Source organism: Zea mays, chromosome 8, assembly GCF_902167145.1.
Source record: "Zea mays cultivar B73 chromosome 8, Zm-B73-REFERENCE-NAM-5.0, whole genome shotgun sequence".
In the NCBI taxonomy this organism is placed as follows: Eukaryota; Viridiplantae; Streptophyta; class Magnoliopsida; order Poales; family Poaceae; genus Zea; species Zea mays.
Genome location: NC_050103.1, coordinates 12,795,296 through 12,814,171, shown reverse-complemented (window position 1 = coordinate 12,814,171; position 18,876 = coordinate 12,795,296). Strand labels below are relative to the sequence as shown.

The window sequence follows — 18,876 nt, the reverse complement described above, 5'->3', positions numbered from 1 at the left end:
ACATCAAGATGTCCAAGACATCCACCGAGTCTAATACATAACCATTGTTCAACATAAATATCAAAGTGCGGAATTATGAAACGTAGAAGCTAAGCCTACACAGGCAGCTGACTGGGGGTTTGCCACTAAGAAAGAACTAGAACTCGTCGTAGTCCTGAAACTCCTCGAAATCTTCCATGTTGCCAGCATCACCTCCTGAGCACTGAGTACACTGGAGACAACCTGGGGTGGGGTGGTTTGTAAAGCAAGGGTGAGTACACATCAACGTACTCAGCAAATGTCCCATTTGGCTAAAGTGGACTAGCTGTATGTGGAGTTTGAGGTTAAGCAGTTGCTTTTAAGTTAGTCAAGTATTTATTATTTTTAGTAGAGCCAACTTTTAGTAATAAACCCAGTTATTACCCAAAAGTACTTCCTCAAACGAGGAAATACCAAAGATCAGATTTTATAGCATCATTGTTAATCGTCATCATAAAAGTATCCAAAGTTCTTCTAATCAAAGAGGATCCCAAGGCTGCTCTTAACCGTGAGCTCGGCTGATATACCAGTTTTTAACACTCTGCAAAGGTTGTACACTTTACCCACAAGTCGTGATCCCTTTCTAGCCTGGGTTGTACAGACCCAATCTTCACTACCAAGGTGAATGGCCAGGAATACACTATGTAGCCTTTACAAAGATTCCCCCGGTGCATAGCTGCTCGTTAGGTTTCGCCAGTCGTACAAACGTAGTACACCTCCCCAAGGTGGTGACTAACAAAACCAAATCGAAAGAACCTCTGCACCCCAACCTTGGCAGAGCGAGCACTACACTCTGGCCCCCATTGACGGCCCTCCGGCAAAGCCAACTACACCCCCAGGTTCATCTAATTAATCAGCTAAGGGCGTCCCATTCCACCCTCATGGTTGTACTGTTATCCTGGGTGGTCACTCCACAAACAGGTCCTTTCGGAGAGGTACTCAGGAAAAAGGGCTGAGTCTCCTAAGGTATCACAAGATCATTTACATAATCAGGATAACAATATCGTATCATTAATTTTCACATCATGTTCATTGATTAAGTTAAGGCAATAGCAAAATGCTAACCATGATAACCCAAAAAGGTAAACAAGGATAAGTGAATACATACTAGTCAATCCTTAGGTTTTATAAAGTAATGCGGGACAGTGAATTATAAAGTATGTAGGACATAATAGGTCAGAGGACACTTGCCTTCACCAGGTTGTTGCTCAGGGAGGTCTCCAACAACACACTCAGGAACCTGGGACTGCTCGTTGTCTAAATAAAGTGAGCATGCATTCAATACATTTGGAAAGTACAAATGAACAACACACCACACATGTACAAACATAGGATCACATCTTAAAAGGACACAATACTACATAGGGGATACTGAATTTAAAGTATAACATAAACTATAACATACATTAACTTTATTTGAAAATAGGTTATTATTTCCCCTAAGTGTTACTTACAAGTACATAACATAGTTCAATTTATTTTATTGTGACCTAAATTTAGACCAGAGATGATTTCATGTAATACACATTATTAGTCTCACAAGATTAAATAGGTTTAAGTCTCTAGGATTCTCCTTTTATTTATTTTATTAAGTAAATAAAAATACATCTACCTTAGTTCATATTCAATCCTAAAAATTAGAGTGTGCAGACAGTAAGTGAAACCATTTTATTTAAACAGAGAATAATTATATGAACATTTTGCAATTTGAATCACTAAATTTGGAGTTCCTATGCAAAAGTTATGAAATAAACAAGTTTGAGAATTCAAAATATGAAATCAGGGCTAAACCTGTGAATATTTAAAAGTCTAGGGCTAAATCTGCAAGATTACAGGGGCCTGCGAGCGAAAACCAGGGACGGCGGTTTGATTTCCAATAAACCGAGGGTCTCTTTAATAAAACAACCACACGAAGGGGTATCGGGTGAATCTAACCATCAGATCTAAAACCAACGGCTGAGATTAGATCTGCGGCTGAGGGCGCGCGCGCGTAGGCGGGCGAGCACTGACAAGCGGGCCAGGGAGTGTCAGCGACAGAGGGGGAGAGCGTGCTGACCGAGCGGGTCCAGCGCCAGGGGGTTTTGGACACTGACAGGCGGGCCAGGGCGTCAGGGCGCACGAGCGCGAAGCGGTTTCCTGGGGTCCGGGCCGTTCGATCAAGATCGGACGGAGGGGGTCCGAGGGGGTCTGAGTCGTTCGATCAAGATCGGACGAGGGAAATCAGACCAGGAAAACAGACGTGCGTGAAGTGGCACCGCTCCTCTCCGCGGCGATGAGGTCACCGGAGTTGAGGCAGGCACGAGCTAGGGTGGCTCCGAGGTCGCTAGAGTTAGGCAGAGAGAGAGGGCACCACGGCGAACTCAATGGCGGGGAAGAGGCCATGAATCCACAGGCAGAGAGGGTAGAACGGCGGTGAGAAGGCCTCGGGTAGGCCGGAGAAACTCCGGTGAGCCATTCTGGCCACGGGGAGGGGTCCTAAGGCACGCTAAGGCCTGGGCTAGCTTCAGCAGAGGCAGGGGTGACATAGGGACCTACTCCGGGGAACTAGACCAGGCTAAATCGGCCAACCACCATGCGAGCACGGTGGATCGCCGCGGCCGAGCATCGGCGAAGACGAAATTGGCTGAACACAGGGCGCAATAGGGGAAATTGGGCACGGGGACGTGTGTCTCACCTCGAGGCGGAGCTCGGGGAGGCTTGGAGTGGTCTGTGGCGAGCTGGATGGCCGGGAACACGGGCACGGGTCTCTGGCGGTGGCTGGCGGCGTGAGCAGAGCGCGAGAGAGGGCGAAGCTACTCGAAATGAGGTGAGGGGTGTGCGCGGGGCACTGGCGGGGCTCTAAAAAGGGAGCTGGGCGCGTGGGCGGGCATCGTGGCCGAGAAATCCGGCGAAGTGCGCACACGCTGGTCCACGACGAGCGCGGAGAAGGCGGAACTAAGAGGTAGGGTCCACGGTGCAAAGAGAGAAGAAAGGGGCGTGCGGGGCAACGGCTTGACGACTGGCAATCCGGGCCCACGAGACAGAGAGAGAAAGGGAGCGTGTAGGCGAAGGAAACTGGCGACGACAGATCGGTCCCAGCGGGCAGCGAGCGAGAGAGTGAGCGCGCGCGGAAGACTGGCGCCGACAGGCGGGGCCCACCTGTCAAGGGCGGCAGGCGCGCGCGGGACTGGGCCGGGTGAGCTGGTTTGGGCCGAAATGGTTTTTTTCTTTTTCCCTGGATTTTCTAATTCCTTTTCTATTTCTTTTTCTATAGGGTTTTCAAATCCAAATTCAAACTAGGTTTCAAATTCAAATAAATTCAAACTTGTGCAACCCTTCAAAGAATATTTTAAACTCAGCATGATGCAACATGTCATGACTCATAAGGTTTTGGCAAAAATAAATAATTAACCTCCACTAGTTTAGGCTCTTTCTAACCAAAAAGGAAAAAGGGAGAATGAATCTAGAGAGAGAGAAAACCTAGAGTGAGAAAAAGAAGAGTAACATATGATTTTGGGTTATAATTAGAAAGAAATTTTATACCCCCAAAATCAGGGTGTTACATTGTTCAAAAGAAAGGAGCAAAAGAAACCGAAGAGAACCCTGGTCTGGCGCACCGGACAGTGTCCGGTGCACCAGGGGCGATCGACTCCAAACTCTTCACCTTCGGGTTTCTGAGGCCGCGTTTCGCTATAATTCACCGGACTGCCTGGTGTGCCAAGCGGAGCAACGGCTTACAGCATAACGGTCGTCTGCAAAAGCGTGAACAGTGCTTGAATAGTGCGCGCAGAAGTCAGAGCAGGCGTCAGAAGCGCACCGGACAGTGAACAGGACCTATCCGGTGCGGAATGAAGTCAAAGCTCCAACGGTCGAAACCGCCAGAACCCTAACGGTTGGGTGACGTGGCTGGCGCACCGGACAGTGTTCGGTGCGCCCATTTACAGACAGCCTCCCCAACGGCTATGTGGTGGTTGAGGGCTATAAATACCCCCCAACCACCACCACTCCAAGCATCCAAGATTTTCAGACATCCCATTCAATACAAGAGCTAGGTGCATTCAATACTAGACACAATTCAAAAGATTCAAAGCCTCTCCAAGTTCCAAATTCACTCCAAACAATTAGTGACTAGAGAGAGAGTTTTGCTCGTGTTCTTTGAGCTCTTGTTCTTGGATTGCTTTCTTCTTCCTCATTCTTGTTCTTCAAGCAACTTGTAATCAAAGCAAGAGACACCAATTGTGTGGTGGTCCTTATGGGGTCTAAGTGACCCGTTTGATTAAGGAGAAAGCTCACTCGGTCTAGGCCGATGACCGTTTGAGAGAGGGAAAGGGTTGAAAGAGACCCGGTCTTTGTGACCACCTCAACGGGGAGTAGGTTTTCAAGAACCAAACCTCGGTAAAACAAATCACCGTGTCATCCGCTTTACTTCTTGGTTGATTTGTTTTCGCCCTCTCTTTCGGACTTGATTTTAATTCTAACACTATACCTGGCTTGTAGTTTGTCTTTTAAGTTATAAATTTCAGATTCTGCCTATTCATTCCCCTCTAGGCGACTTTCAGCCCCATTGCCATCTCTACTCTCAGGTGCGAGCAAGGAGCACGAGCTTGAGCCCAGCCATATGACCTCGGCAGGACAGCTCACATAATCAGATAAAACAACTCCAGGTTAGTGCTTCTGTAACTCGTCATTCCTTGAGTTATATACCTTCTCTTTGAGTTACTATAATATTGGGTTGGAATATTATAGTCCCAGCTAGAAGAAGAGAGGAGGGAATGATAGGTGACAGAGGCGAGGATGGCGGAGATGTTCCAGTACATGCAGAGCTTGGCGCCGCACAGGGTTTTGCTCCACCACCTCCCATTGTTCCCTATAGTTGACCCTGCTCAGTTCCATACTCTTGTGAGTATCAAAATTCTAGTCCTACATGATATATATTTATCAAGTATAACATATGCAATCTCTTCTCTATGTAGGGACAATCTGGGGCGACATCCAACAACCCTCATGGATCGCCCAGCCCATCACCGCACCAGTCCAGCCACCCTGGAATCTACATTTAGCATAGTCTAGATTTGAGGCACCCGGAATCTACAGAGTGGAAGACAGAACATTTAACAAGATCTGGATTAAAAGTAATTTAAAAATATACTCTATAAATTATTATTTGGAGAGTTATTTGAGTACAATTATATTTTGTATTTTTATACCTACTGATAGTTTTTCTATATTTTATATGTATTTCATAGAGTCATTTTTATTTTGTTAAACCTTTAACCTAGTAGTATAGTAAGAAATCTGAAATAAAAACACTTAAATGTAAAGAATTACTAGTCGGTTACCCGTGCGTTACGATGGCTCACAACAATACCCACGTAAATTATCCACAAAAAAGATATCAAGATTTTTTATTGATTGTCTCCACTCTTTGCATAATATTTTTTATGAACGCACGGGTACCATAGGCAGCAAAACAGAGACCCCCCATCCCTCGCCTCCCTCACTTCTAGGGTTTCGTAGAGCAAGAGGGAAAGGGAAGAGGCGGACATACCCGTTCGTTGTCGGAGAAGGACACTACGAAGACCTGGGCATCTGGAGGCAACATAGGTAGTATACCGCTAGATATATAGGGAGAGAGCACGCAAGCGGATAAAGAAGCCCAGCCGGAGCAGCTCCAAACCAAGAGGCACCCGCACCAGGCGTCAATCCGAGAAGGGCGAGAGAATGCGAGTGTTTTCCTAGCCCTGGACCCGCCGAAGCGACACAACACCACCACCAACTCTATAGCATATGCCAACTGCTGGCACGCTACGGGCCTTGGTTGTCCAATATCTCAGACCTAGACTCCTCATCGCCAAGATAACCCAAGTGTGGCAGGCGCCACCATGTCCTCCTCGACGACATGAATGGAGAAAGGCCAGGAGCATGTCCGACTCGCGCTGTACCCGCGTTGACGAGCGTCGGTCGGCTCGCGGCTGCGACCGTGAGCGGGGGCAGCAGGTTGGGGAGGAAGAACAGTGCGAAGGTCGGGAAGATGAACGGGATGTCCGACAACAGCGAAAACGATGGTGCGCGCATGATGTGAAACGTCCTCGTGGATGTGCAATAGCCACTGCGCGAGTCGGTGTCGGGGCTGGTGTCGGACGAATACGGAGAGGAGGCACATGCTCCTACGCCCTCTGCCGAGAATGGGGTGGCGCGGAGGTGGAGGTATGAGGGGAGAGAGAAAAGAAGCAGCATGACGAACAAGGTGGTGGCAACTGAGGTGAGGACCATCATTATTGTGTGGAGGTATAGATGGCCAAATGAGCCGTTTCTGGCGAGCGAGCCGGCCTGAGGCACGACCCATTTAATAGTGCCTAGGTCAACACGACACGAGCGTCGTGCGGTGCTTGGGCCATAGCCTCGGCCCATAGTGCTAGCCCGGCTCGACATGATTATTTTTTATTTTACAAAAAATCATATATACATATGTACAATTTATATTCAATATTATAAACACCTAAGCATGATGTTCTACTGGTTAGACAGCTTCGCCTAGTGTCTCACACCCTTCTTCCATCAGGGTGTGGGTTCAAACCTCATCTCCTGTACCGTTTTTAATATTTTATGTTGAGTTGATTTGGAAGAAATGTAGGGACATTTTTGTAAAAAGATAACGCAGGATGACTGTTGAAAACTGGTGCTTTAAGTATAGTAAAGAGTAGAGATACCCATTTAATAGTGCTTGGACCAACCTGGCACGAGCGTCGTGCGGTGCTTGGGCTGTAGCCTCGGCCCGTAGTGCTGACCCGACACGATTATTCTTTTTATTTTACAAAAAATCATATATACAGATGTACAATTTATATTCAATACTGTAAACACCTGAAAATGATGTTCTACTGGTTAGACAGCTTCGCCCAGTGTCTCCCACTCACACCCTTCTTCCATCAGGGTGTGGGTTTAAATCTTACCTCCTGCACCGCTTTTTAGCATTTTACGCTGAGTTGTTTGGAAAAAATGTATGGACTTTTTTGTAAAAAGATGACGCGGGATGACTGTTAAAACTGGTGTTTTAAGTATAGTAAAGAGTAGAGATACCCATTTAATAGTGCATGGACCAACCTGGCACGAGCGTCGTGCGGTGCTTGGGCTGTAGCCTCAGCCCGTAGTGCTGACCCGACACGATTATTCTTTTTATTTTATAAAAAAATCATATATACAGATGTACAATTTATATTCAATACTGTAAACACTTGAACATGATACAATTTATATTCAATACTGTAAACACTTGAACATGATGTTCTACTGGTTAGACAGCTTCGCCTAGTGTCTCCCACTCACACCCTTCTTCTATCAGGGTGTGGGTTTAAATCTTACCTCCTGCACCGCTTTTTAATATTTTACGCTGAGTTGATTTAGAAGAAATGTAGGGACTTTTTTGTAAAAAGATGACGCATGACGACCGTTGAAACCACTGTCTTAAGTATGACAACGACTGCTATGCAAGTAGTCCTTCTTTGCAAGCGTGCAAGCAAAACATCTATTCCATTAGATCGTGATCCAACCGTAGGTCATATTTAACATTTAAACTCTTCCACCACCAGCTCAATAATCTTTATAAAAAAAACTCCTAACAAATTATGGTTGTATCTGTGGTTGAATCGTAATCTAATGGACCAGATGGTTTGCTTGCACGCTTGTAAAGAAGGACTGTTTGTATAGCAGTCGTTGGCCTTAAGTATAGTAGAGATCTATAGTTTTTTAATTAATGAAAAGAATACTTAAATTTTTATCAAAGCACCGGAAGACGAAACGGCACGGAACCAGGAGTGGATCAAAGCACATGGAAGTCGAAACGGCACGACTGCTGAGCGAGGACGCCGAGGAGTCGAGTTATATATCATCTGCCGTGCCGAGCCGAACTGAACCATCTTTCCGGTTTCCACTTCCACGGTTCCACCAAACAGTCGTCAGCGATGTCGGCGCCACAGCCGGCTGGCAAGTACCAAGACGACGAGCCTCTGGAGCGTTCGACCGTACCGGCGCAGGCCCCCACAGCCAACGGCGGGCTGGCCCTGAGCACGCAGTGCGAGTTCCCGGCCATCGCGAGGAGCGCGTCCCGGGACAGATTCGCGGTGCTCGTGCACGCCAAGGCGCCGTCCGACGTGGCGCGCGCTCCGCTCGACCTCGTCACCGTGCTCGACGTCAGCTCCAGCATGAAGGGCCAGAAGCTGGAGCTCCTGAAGCAGGCCATGTGCTTCGTCATCGACCAGCTCAGTCCAATCGACCGCCTATCCGTCGTCACCTTCTCGAACGACGCCATCCGCCTGACCCGCCTCAATCGCATGTCGGACTTGGGAAAGGCCTGCGCGAAGAGGGCCGTGTTGTCGCTTGGTGTCCGGTACAGTACCAACATCGGTAGCGGCCTCCGTGTGGGCGCCCAGGTGCTAGCCGGTCGCAGGGAGAAGAACGTCGTGGCCGGGATGATTCTTCTCTCGGACGGTCAAGACAACTCCGGCTGCTGGCCGACCGTCCTTGTGCCGCCCTCGTTCACGAGTGCCGGCGGCGGTGGCTGGCCCGCGCCGATCCACACTTTCGGGTTCGGTACCGACCACGACGCCGCGGCGATGCACGCCATCGCGGAGGCCACGGGCGGCACCTTCTCCTTCGTCGGCAATGAGGCGGCGATCCAGAGCTCGTTCGCGCGCTGCGTCGGCGGGCTCCTCTCGGTGGCCGTGCAGGAGGCGCGCGTCGCCGTCACGTGCCTGCACCAGGGCGTCCGGATCCAGGAGGTCAAGTCGGGCGCCTACGTCAGCCACTTGGGCGCCGACGGCATCGCTGCCACCATCGACGTCGGCGAGCTCTACGAAGGAGAGGAAAGGCGGTTCCTGGTGCTCGTGTACGTGCCGAGGGTCCGGTCGACGGAGGAGGTCACCCGCCTCGTCAAGGCGAGGTGCACCTACCGAGAGACCGCGACGGGCCTGGCGCGCCACGTCGCCGCGCCCGCCGCCGTGGTGCAGAGGCCGCTGGAGCTGACGACGCTGCCCGCTCCGTCCGTGGACGTGGAGCGGGAGCGCGTCCGCCTCGCGGCGACCGAGGACATCGCGGCCGCCCGGGTAGCCGCCGACGACGGGCAGAACGCCGGCGCCGTGCGGATCCTCGAGTCCCGGCTCAGGGCCGTGGAACTGTCGGCGCCGGGGGACCCCACGTGCGAGGCGATCAAGGAGGAGCTGCGCGACCTCAGCGCCCGCGTCGGCGACCGGGCGGAGTACCAGAAGACGGGGCGCGCGTGTATGCTGGTTGGCATGAGCTCGCACGCGCAGCAGCGCGCCTCGGGGATGGACGTGGAGGCGACGAGCAAGGCTAGCGCGTACCTGACTCCCAAGATGGAGGAGATGGTGGATCTCTCGCGTGAGAGTGAGAGCACCAGGAAGCAGAAGCAGCCAGTCAAACAGGCCAAGGTAGAAGAAGTGTAAGGGACGATCACGTTCGTTTCGTATTCTGGTCGAGCTAATCAAGTCTTCAACTATCCATGCCCTCTCCTGTATGCGTAGGGCTTTCAGTTTGATCTACCCCAAGTCTGCAGCTCGTTGCTGATGTCGTTGCAATAAACTTGGCATGTCATGTTATCGGAATCATATCATCACCACCATCAAGAGAAGTAATGCTCATATGATCATGCTCGTGTTCAAAGTACTGCGTTTACATATCCTGTTAACATATGGGCCCAGTGGCGTGCAACGGAGCGGACCCGGGGAAGGAGAGTGCGGGCGTCGTCGGTGCCGCAGGAGATGCCCTGCCCGGCGTGGGAGCAGAGTCGCCCAACGTAGTGTAGGAGATGCTTGGCACGACCGTGGAGGTGCACGGCATCGCTGTGCAGCGAGGAAGGAGACCACCGGCGCGCCATGGGGAAAGAGGTATTGGCTCGCCGCCGACGGCTAGAGAAGGGAGGTCGCCGGTGGCTAGGAACGTAGACGACTGTGGGAGAGAGAGGAGGGACCTAGCTAGCTAGATACCATGTTGGAATATGTGAAATCCTAATCTAACCATAATCAGTGATCTAACAAAAAAATGTTTAAAATGTAAGCAAATTTATATAAAAAAAAACTACCAACATTTTATGATACAATACAGGTAACAGTAACCTAATGATGATCAAATAGGATATTACCAATATTTATTGCTCATTGCAAAAATTTATAATACACTTTACTACAAATTTAGCTAAAGTTAAGCTAGTTTAACGTGTATAATCTCATAGGTAAACGCGACCACAAGGGGCTGGATGGAAGTCGATCCAAACTTTCTTGTCAATCCAGTCGTCATCTAATGAACCATCTTGCCCGATTTGGGGCCTGTTTGGTTCGGCTTTTTTCTGAAGAGCTTTTCTGAAAAGCTGACTGAGGGGAAAAGCTGACTGTGCAGAGAAGCTGGTGGTTAGAATCTAGTTGTTTGGTTCGCCTGCTATGTAGAAAAGCTGGTGGTTAGAATCTGGGTGTTTGGATACACAGATTCTGAGATTGTAGATTCTGATTCAAAAAAGGAAACAGATATAAACACTGAACCAATAAGAAGGTCATTACATTAAAATTAGTAGAGTTCATTACAACATAACTATCAGTACATTGACATATTAAACTACAACACTAATGCATTAGCAATTGCATCTCGAAATGCACTCATGTCTAACTCATCAGATATGGTACTACTACTCTCATCTATGGGTACATCATGAGCAAGGGTAGTAGGTACAAGTTGGTCGAAGTCTCGATCGTGTAGAGCATTGTCTCGAATAAAGTTATGCAATGTCATACAAGCAATAATTATCTTGGATTTCTTCCTAAGCGAAAATGAAGGTAGATTCTAAGTGAAAAAAAGGAAACAGGCAAAGACACAATAATCAACGCCTCATTACAATAATAGTTTTAATAACCTAGATCAGTCACAATAACCGGATCGAACCACAATACCATAAACCCAAAATAAATAAATTGATACAGATATGCACGATTCAACAAAAAATCAAAGTAATGCTCAAATCGAAGTTGAAGCGTTAGCTTTGTTAACAAAGGAATCATGCATCACTAATTCAACAAGTCACTAGATACATCGCATGGCACAAAAAATAGCGTGCGGGGCGACTGACGTCCGAGAAGCGGTTGGGATTCCTGGAGACGCGAGGGAGTGACCGCTTTTCTCCAATAGCTGCATATCCACTTCTCCTTAAAGCGCTTCGCCTCGCAGTCAGCAAGGAATCTACGCGTTTGGATGACCCGGACGGATTATGGCCGCCAGAAGCCGCTCAAAAGCGAAAACAAACGGAGCCTTGGACTGGCCTGTCCACCTTCGGAACTGACTTGCCTATCCCCTCCACAAGGACTTTCCAATTCAAATCGAATTTCAAATGATTTCAATCTTTGTGTAACGGTTCTCTAGGGTCATTAGGGGCTACCCCCTAAAAAAGGTCATCACCTTACCTAGAAAACATCAAATCTGGTCTAAAAATCTGTAATAAAAATAATGGTTTATCAGTTTTTCCTTTAAACGATGGATTTATGCGCCCGTAAGAAATCTAACAAAACTGACCGACAGCGAAGAATGATGTAGCTGAGTTAGTCTAGAAGTGCGATGCGTGCCAATTTCTATCAAAGCAGCGGCATCTAACTGCACAACAGTTGCACAACATCGACAACGAAGAATGTCCGCTTGATCACTAGCTCTCTCCAATTAAAAAAACAAGAGATATGGGTTAAAAAAGGATGGATGCACTTTGCCGTGCGTACTCAACCATCTTGGCATTCCTTTCCTTCAGCAGAGTTTACAACAAAGATTTTTGCATAGCATCGGACTTTTCTGTCTGTATACAACGTGAAACAGTAGAGCTGTCAGTGTCAGCTATGGATGTCCAAGCCTACCGCGCACCCTGCGAGTGTACTGCTAACATTCACAGCGAGGGTCCAGTGGACTGTTGTATTCACCGCTGTTGCCATGCCTGAAAAGAGACAACTGGTAGACAGACTGCCCGGTAGAGATTTCTGTTCGTACTCTCTGGCCTGGGCCAGGGCCAGGGCCGCAAGTGCAGGGAGGCTTGCGACTAGAGATGTCAATGGGGACCCGATACCCGATAACCCATGGGGAATTCCCCTATTATGGTACGGGTATTGGACAAAAATTGTCCCATGGGTATGAATATGGGACAAAATCTGCACCCATTGGGTAAACGGGTATGGGTTTGGGAAGCAATAATCCGAACCCGATTACCCATGGGTATTTCATACGTGTACACCTGTCCTGTTTGTATGAATGAGTTGAGGCCGAGTCGGCCATCAAACCCGGCAGACTCCATTTCTTATATTGGTCCCAAGTACTGATTTCTTTTCTGATGGATGGATGAATATATAATGGTTCATGGATGAGTGCTTACCGATGTAGTGATGTATGAAATCTGGATAGTTTGTGCTAGATGTTAGTACCTAGTTATTACTTAATTGGGGATGGGAACCCATTGGGGACCCGAAACCAGAATGGGGATGGGTATGGGATGAGTTTTGTACCCATGATGGGTATGGGTATGGGTATGAGGATGTATCAAACATGATGGGGATGGGTCTGTGATGCTATAACCCGATGGGGAATTACCCATTGACATCTCTACTTGCGACGCACAGCACAGCACAGCACTGTATCTGTATTCATTTTTGAAGACCTTGAGTAGAAAAGCCAATAAACAAGACAAAAAAAGCTTGGCGACCTCAATCCGATTTCATATCCGTTTTCGATAAAAATGCAAAATATCCGATATCATCTGTATGTGTGGAGTACAAATTATTTTTGAAACTTTATAAATCATATAATTTCGACTAATTAACTATATAAAATTAAAATAATTTCATATATCAAATGGTGTGTATCATTATTTAAAAGTTATCTATGGAAATTAGAATTTTAATAATATAAACTATATATAAATGTTAGGTTTAATTAAGTTGAATATTACGATTAATATCACTTACCATTTTGTTTTTACTTATATATTTCTGGAATTTATTTCAGTTACTTAAATTTAGTAATATTTGTATATTATCTATAACTTTCTTGTATTCTAGATATTTAATTGTTGAAACATTAATAAAAATTTTATTTTTTATAGTTGTCTTTGTCCACGATGCTGTATAGCTATATTTTAAATCCAATTATTTGTACTAGTTTTATTATAATAGAAAACTATAGATAAGCAAACATATACATGTTATCTTCGAATCATGTAGATGTTCGAATTCGAGATATTTATTTTTGTATTATTATCGGACAATATCTATACTCATATTCGGATTCGAAATAAAAAACCAATAAATAGTGATATCCACCAAATCCATATCCGTGTGAATCTGATCAAAATCCATCCCTGACCACATTTACGTGCAGCTGCTCCAGAGCTTTCAGACCAGGTAGCTAGGTAGGTGCGACCGGAGCCGTGCGTGGACCGCCAATCGGACGGCGGCGGAGGATCGATCACGGGGCATCATCTAAGGGTCCTCACCAGCAGTTCACGAACAGTTTGGTCCAAAACCGTGCCCACCCAACCCGAAAACTTCGCACGCTGCCACGACATAACAGCCAGTCAGCCACCGCAACCGCATGGTGGGCGCGTGGACCGGGCCCATGGTCTGCCCAGAGGGCCAGGCCACCGCACGGACGAGAGCAAGCGTACAGTACAAACCGGGGAGGCGGAGGCTTGGTGACTGTCCAGTGTCCACGGCTGGATCGGATTAGGAGTTGGCCTTGAAAAAAAACTTGAGCTTGACGAACCGGCTTAGGTTTGTCTCGGCTCGGTTTTGTGCAGCTCGACGTTTAGACGAGCTTGAATCAAATCTATTTTTTAGCTTAGTTAGAGGTAGATCGAGGAGGGTCGGAGGGGATTGAATTCTCGGCTAGTTTGGAAACCCAATTCCCCTTCGAGATTGAAGGGGATTAGAGAGAAATTAGTTCATTTTCACATCAATTCCCTTCAATCTCGAAGGCGATTTGAGGTTCCCAAAATAGCCCTAAACAAATTTATATAGGAGGGGATTTGATTCCTTCAATCCAAAACCGAACAAGCTCTAAGAGCTATTTATTTTAATGTGTTACTTAAATTATTTTAAAGATTTTATATTACAATTTAGAGGGTGAGTTCACGTTTAATGGCCAGATTTATTGGCTCGGCGGGCGGCGGCAGTGAGCCAGCCTATTTTTCAAACTCGCCCGAAAAGCGAGCCGAATCGAGCTCGGCTCGTTTCCACCGTCTAAGGGTCAGGGTCGTTCCTGACTTTTTAGGGGCCCAATGCGAAATTCGATATAGAGACCCCATCCACACACAAATATATATAATTATACATATATTACTAAATATTTAACGTATAAAAATTATTATGCACTGTTTTAAAGTTTATAAGATAACAGATATAAAATATAGCAAAAAACACTTACTTGTTATATGATATTATTAAAAATATCTTCTAACATTTTGTGATACAAAGTCATCGCTTATATCATCGAGATCAATCTTATCCAATAACTTTTTTTTTCTATATATAGAATCGCCAAGCCATTTAACCTCTCTTGAGTTATTGTTGACCATAAATAGTTCATAAAAAATTAATTTTAAAAAGCTTCTCTCTACCAAAGCAACCATCATATGTATAGTTTATAATACTCTCTCTATATCACTTTAGTGGATTTATCATCATCAATATAAACATAAAAATTAAGAGCTAAACTAAATACTGTTTTGAAACGGATGGAGTATTCGATAAGTAATTGAGACATTAGTTTAACAATATAAACGAGACTAGTCAATAACTCGATAACGTATCGCTTTTTGCGTATTTGTATCTAGAATAGATAGGTTTAACAAAAAAAATGTCAGCGTCCGATGGATAGGGGGCCCTCTGTTTTGGGGGGCCCGGTGCGACCGCACCCACCGCACCCCCTCAGGGCCGGCCCTGCTAAGGGTTTGTTCGTTTTGTTCTCAATCCATGTGTATTGACTGGAATTGAATGAGTTTTAATTCTAAACAAGTCAAAATCTTTCATAATTTTTTTCAATCCAATCCCATCTAACCCACATGCAATAGGAATAATCGGACAGGGCCTAAGGTCCGTTTGGTTTCTTTAGTCATCTGACTAAATTTTAGTGATTAAAGTTTAGTCACTAAAGTATCTCGTTTGGTTCCAGTGACTAAACCTGACTAAAAAACATTAATTGGTGTAAATAATGACTGTATTACCCATATTAATTAGTGGATGTCTACTACACTACGAAAAAGGAGAGGACAAATGAGATAAAAATCATACTTTAGTCTTTTTTAGTCACCTCCTTATGACTAAAGAACTTAAATTTAGTCATACCACTTTAGTCACCTTAAACCAAATGGGACTTAAATGTGTCAACTAGCTCTGCCTCCCTGATGCTTGCCTTGGAATCGTTGAGGTTAGAACTAAAACCTATTGTACCGAACGAGTCATGAGTGGGTTTCATTTCTGAACAAGTCAAAATATTTTATAAAATTATTAATCTTATCCAATCCAGGCGTAATAGGAATAATCGAAGGCCTAAATGTGTCAACTAGCTCTGCCTCCCTGATGCGCGGGCCCTCCCCGGGTGCTAAAAACATGCAACAAAGGCCCGGGCCCGGGCTTTCTCCAAACTGTTCGGTTCCCAGCGCTGGTCGGACCCGCGTGTCAGCCGAACGACCGCGAACTCCTCGTGCTCAAAGGGGCCGTGCCTTGAGTCCATGAAACCATGACTAACCCTAAACCCATACCACTCTAGCCGTTGCCGGTAGAAAGCTCACCCGGTATGTGACCAAAAAAAACCACCACTCTCGTATGAATCATCCCCAGCTGAAGTACAGAAGCCTACGAATCATTTTAGGACAGTAGGAGCATCACCATCACTGATGAACACATAATAATAGCAAGTATGAGCCAGTTTTCGCCATTGCGCATGCAACGTTGCAACTTCCTGGGCACGAAACAGCGATTGTGTTGTGTGTGGAGAAAGGTACCGACCATGGAGGTGGAGGGCAATCGCAGCACGCACCGAACAAAAGTTTACCAGATCGACTATTCCTTACGTACTTTTGCTAAAGATAAACAAGCTGATAAAGTCACTTGCTGCTTCCTGGGACTGCTACTAGCATCCTATTCAATCAATTAATTAATAGTAACAATTACTGATAACTACTACTAGCTGATTAGCTCACGGCAACATGACCAGCAGAAGACGAGTTAAAGAGAGAATGAACAGCAGCACCGGATTGTGATTGCCCAATTCGCCTTTCGGGTTCCTGCGCCCTCGTCCATGGGCGGGACGACGACGGCTCCACGGTGCTCCTTGATGGGCCGGCGACGCGGTCTCTCACCGGCCGTCCGGCACGCGGTAGGTCTCGGCGGTGATCTCCGACAGCCACGAGCCGGGGAATAGGATCTGGGGACGCAATGTTTTACGAAATCACATACGGGTCCCTGGAACAGGGCAAAGGGACGGAGGAGGTCGTCGGGCTTCGGAGGGAGAGCGGGGGGACTCACATCGAGCTGCTTCTGCACGGGGCGAGGCCGCCGCCTAGGGCGACGGCGCGGCCGCGCGCCGGTCACGGCGAAGACGTCCTCCTCGATCTCCTCTCGCGTGAGCGCCACGGAGAAGCGCGCCCGGCCCAGGGCCTCCGCGCAGGCCCGCGACGGCCTCCGCTCGGGCGTTCGCGACGTGCTCGCGGACGGCGCCGCCACCGTGGGCGTGGGGCGCCGTCGTCGGGTGCGCAGCTTCCACGGTGGCAAGGCGGGGGCGGCCGCCACGTGGTCCGCGTCGCTGCTCCCTGCTTCCACCTCGTGGAGGTTCCCCAGCGCCTTCTCTCCGGCAACGGCGGCGAGCTTCCCGGGGGAGCGCCTGGCGGTGGCGGTGGCGGTGGCGTCGCCGGCGCGGTTGACGTGGGCGCAGCGCAGGGCCCGGTGGCTCCCCCACGTCTTGAGCGACGGGAACGAGGAGAACGCGGCCGCCGCCTGGCGGGCGTTCGACGTGGCCGCCGCCGCCGCGGCGTCGGCGACGGGATCTGGGGGAGGCGGCGGGGGCGGCTCGGCCGAGATCACCATGGCCGTGGGCGACGTGGCTGCGACGCGCTCGGATGTGGTGCGGGAGCAACCCTTGGCGGCGGCGTAGGGAGGAGCGCGTGGGACGTGCTGAAGGGAAGGGAGGAGGCGAGGCGACGAGACGAGAGGGAGGTGCGTCCTCGGCTCTCGGCGATGCAAGTGTGGGCCGTGGGGGGAAAGGAAAAATAGATGGAATAGTGGGCGTTGCTGATGAATAAATATTGAGAGGGCTTGTGCGTTGAGGGCTTGACGGGTATTTCAGTGTTGTCGTTTTTTTCTCCCCATCTGCGATGGACCATGCGTGCAGCGTGCTACGGTGACTCACTGAGACTCGGTGAGTTCCATTCAGCAAGGGATACTGGGTTCTGGTGGCATGCATTAAGTTGTCATTAGATACAAGACAAGATGGTGAGCAAGTTGGATTATATACATTATACATGTTGAATATGACAAGCAGAATTCGAATAGCACTATGATGCTCTGGCTTTCTTACATGTGAGTATGTGACGATTATTCTTTTTCGAAGTCTATGTTTATCAAACGCATAAATATATGCTAATTACTACTAATAATAAAGTAGTTAAGGAGCTGTTTGTTTCAGTTTATAGATTATATAATCTGGATTATAATCTAAATTATATAATCTAGATTATAATCTAGACATATTATAATCTACATATAGTTGTTTGGTAGTCTAGATTATACAAATGTAGATTATTCATAAAGACAGCAATACCCTTGTTTGTTTATTTGATGTGAGGAAAGAAGAATGACATATATTGTAATTTCTATTTACATAACCATGGGTAGTGGGTCTTTTGCCAAAATAATCTCAAATAAGCTACTCTTGAGGAGATTATAAGATTATCATAATCTAGGCTTTAGATTATATAATCTGAACTTATAATCTATGTGTTTGTTTACCTATTAGATTATTTGCGCTGGATTATATAATCTAGAGAGATTATAATCCGAAACAAACAGAGACTAAGTATATAAATATTCAATAAATATTGGTTATTTCTTTGTTTGTTCGTTTGATAAAAAAAATGCATGTAGTCTATTAAGTTAAATCGAAACTGAAATCAAACACTCATATGCTACATATAATCTTTTATAAGTACTGTTTATGACCCTCTCCGTACAAAAATCCTAGCTACGCCCTAGGTACATGACTTTGTTACTCTTTACCTTGGTCACAACTCACAAACACGAAGTTATTATTATTATTATTATTTTGCACCATCACGAGACGCGTCAAGTTTAGCAGAGCATGAACTCATATCATCCACTTACCGTGCACAAAGCCTAGCATAGCGCATCCCAATCGTAAAAACAAAAAAAAAAGATAGATGACACGGACAAAGTGCTGATAACGTATACTCTCTCTCCGTTTCATTTTAGTTGTCACTGGATAGTGCAAAATTGAACTATCCAGCGACAACTAAAAAAACGGAGAGAGTATGTACTAGTCATAGTAGTATTAGAGCATCTCCAACAATACCTTAAACTAGTGCCTCAAATTGAAATATAGGGCTCTACACAGGAAAAACCATTCCAACAGTGCCTCAATTCAATAAATTTTGTCAAAAAACTATAGGGCACCCTCTCAAGTGCCTCAAATATACTACACCGTAGTGGGCTGCCCTATAATCTAGATTTGGGGCTTTACTGTTGGAGCAGAGTGTTTTGTTAGTGCCCTAAATTCTATAAAATTTACTTATTTTTAAATTATAAGGCATTTTTATAGGTCACGTTGTTGGAGATG

General features: G+C 46.8%; 2 protein-coding genes across 2 annotated transcripts; one reads left to right on the top strand and one right to left on the bottom strand.

Moving 5' to 3' along the window:
- Positions 1–7,937: 7,937 nt before the first annotated feature.
- On the top strand, positions 7,938–9,619 carry LOC103636755 (E3 ubiquitin-protein ligase WAV3). The gene has a single exon (XM_008659085.2). The coding sequence runs from the start codon at positions 7,959–7,961 to the stop codon at positions 9,456–9,458; it is 1,500 nt and encodes a 499-aa protein (XP_008657307.1). The 5' UTR covers positions 7,938–7,958; the 3' UTR covers positions 9,459–9,619.
- Positions 9,620–16,066: 6,447 nt separating this feature from the next.
- On the bottom strand, positions 16,067–17,549 carry LOC103634794 (DUF1639 family protein). The gene is made up of 2 exons (XM_008657385.4): positions 16,554–17,549; positions 16,067–16,452 (listed from the first exon to the last, which is right to left on the bottom strand). The coding sequence occupies exons 1-2, from the start codon at positions 17,109–17,111 to the stop codon at positions 16,384–16,386; spliced, it is 627 nt and encodes a 208-aa protein (XP_008655607.1). The 5' UTR covers positions 17,112–17,549; the 3' UTR covers positions 16,067–16,383.
- Positions 17,550–18,876: the final 1,327 nt, after the last annotated feature.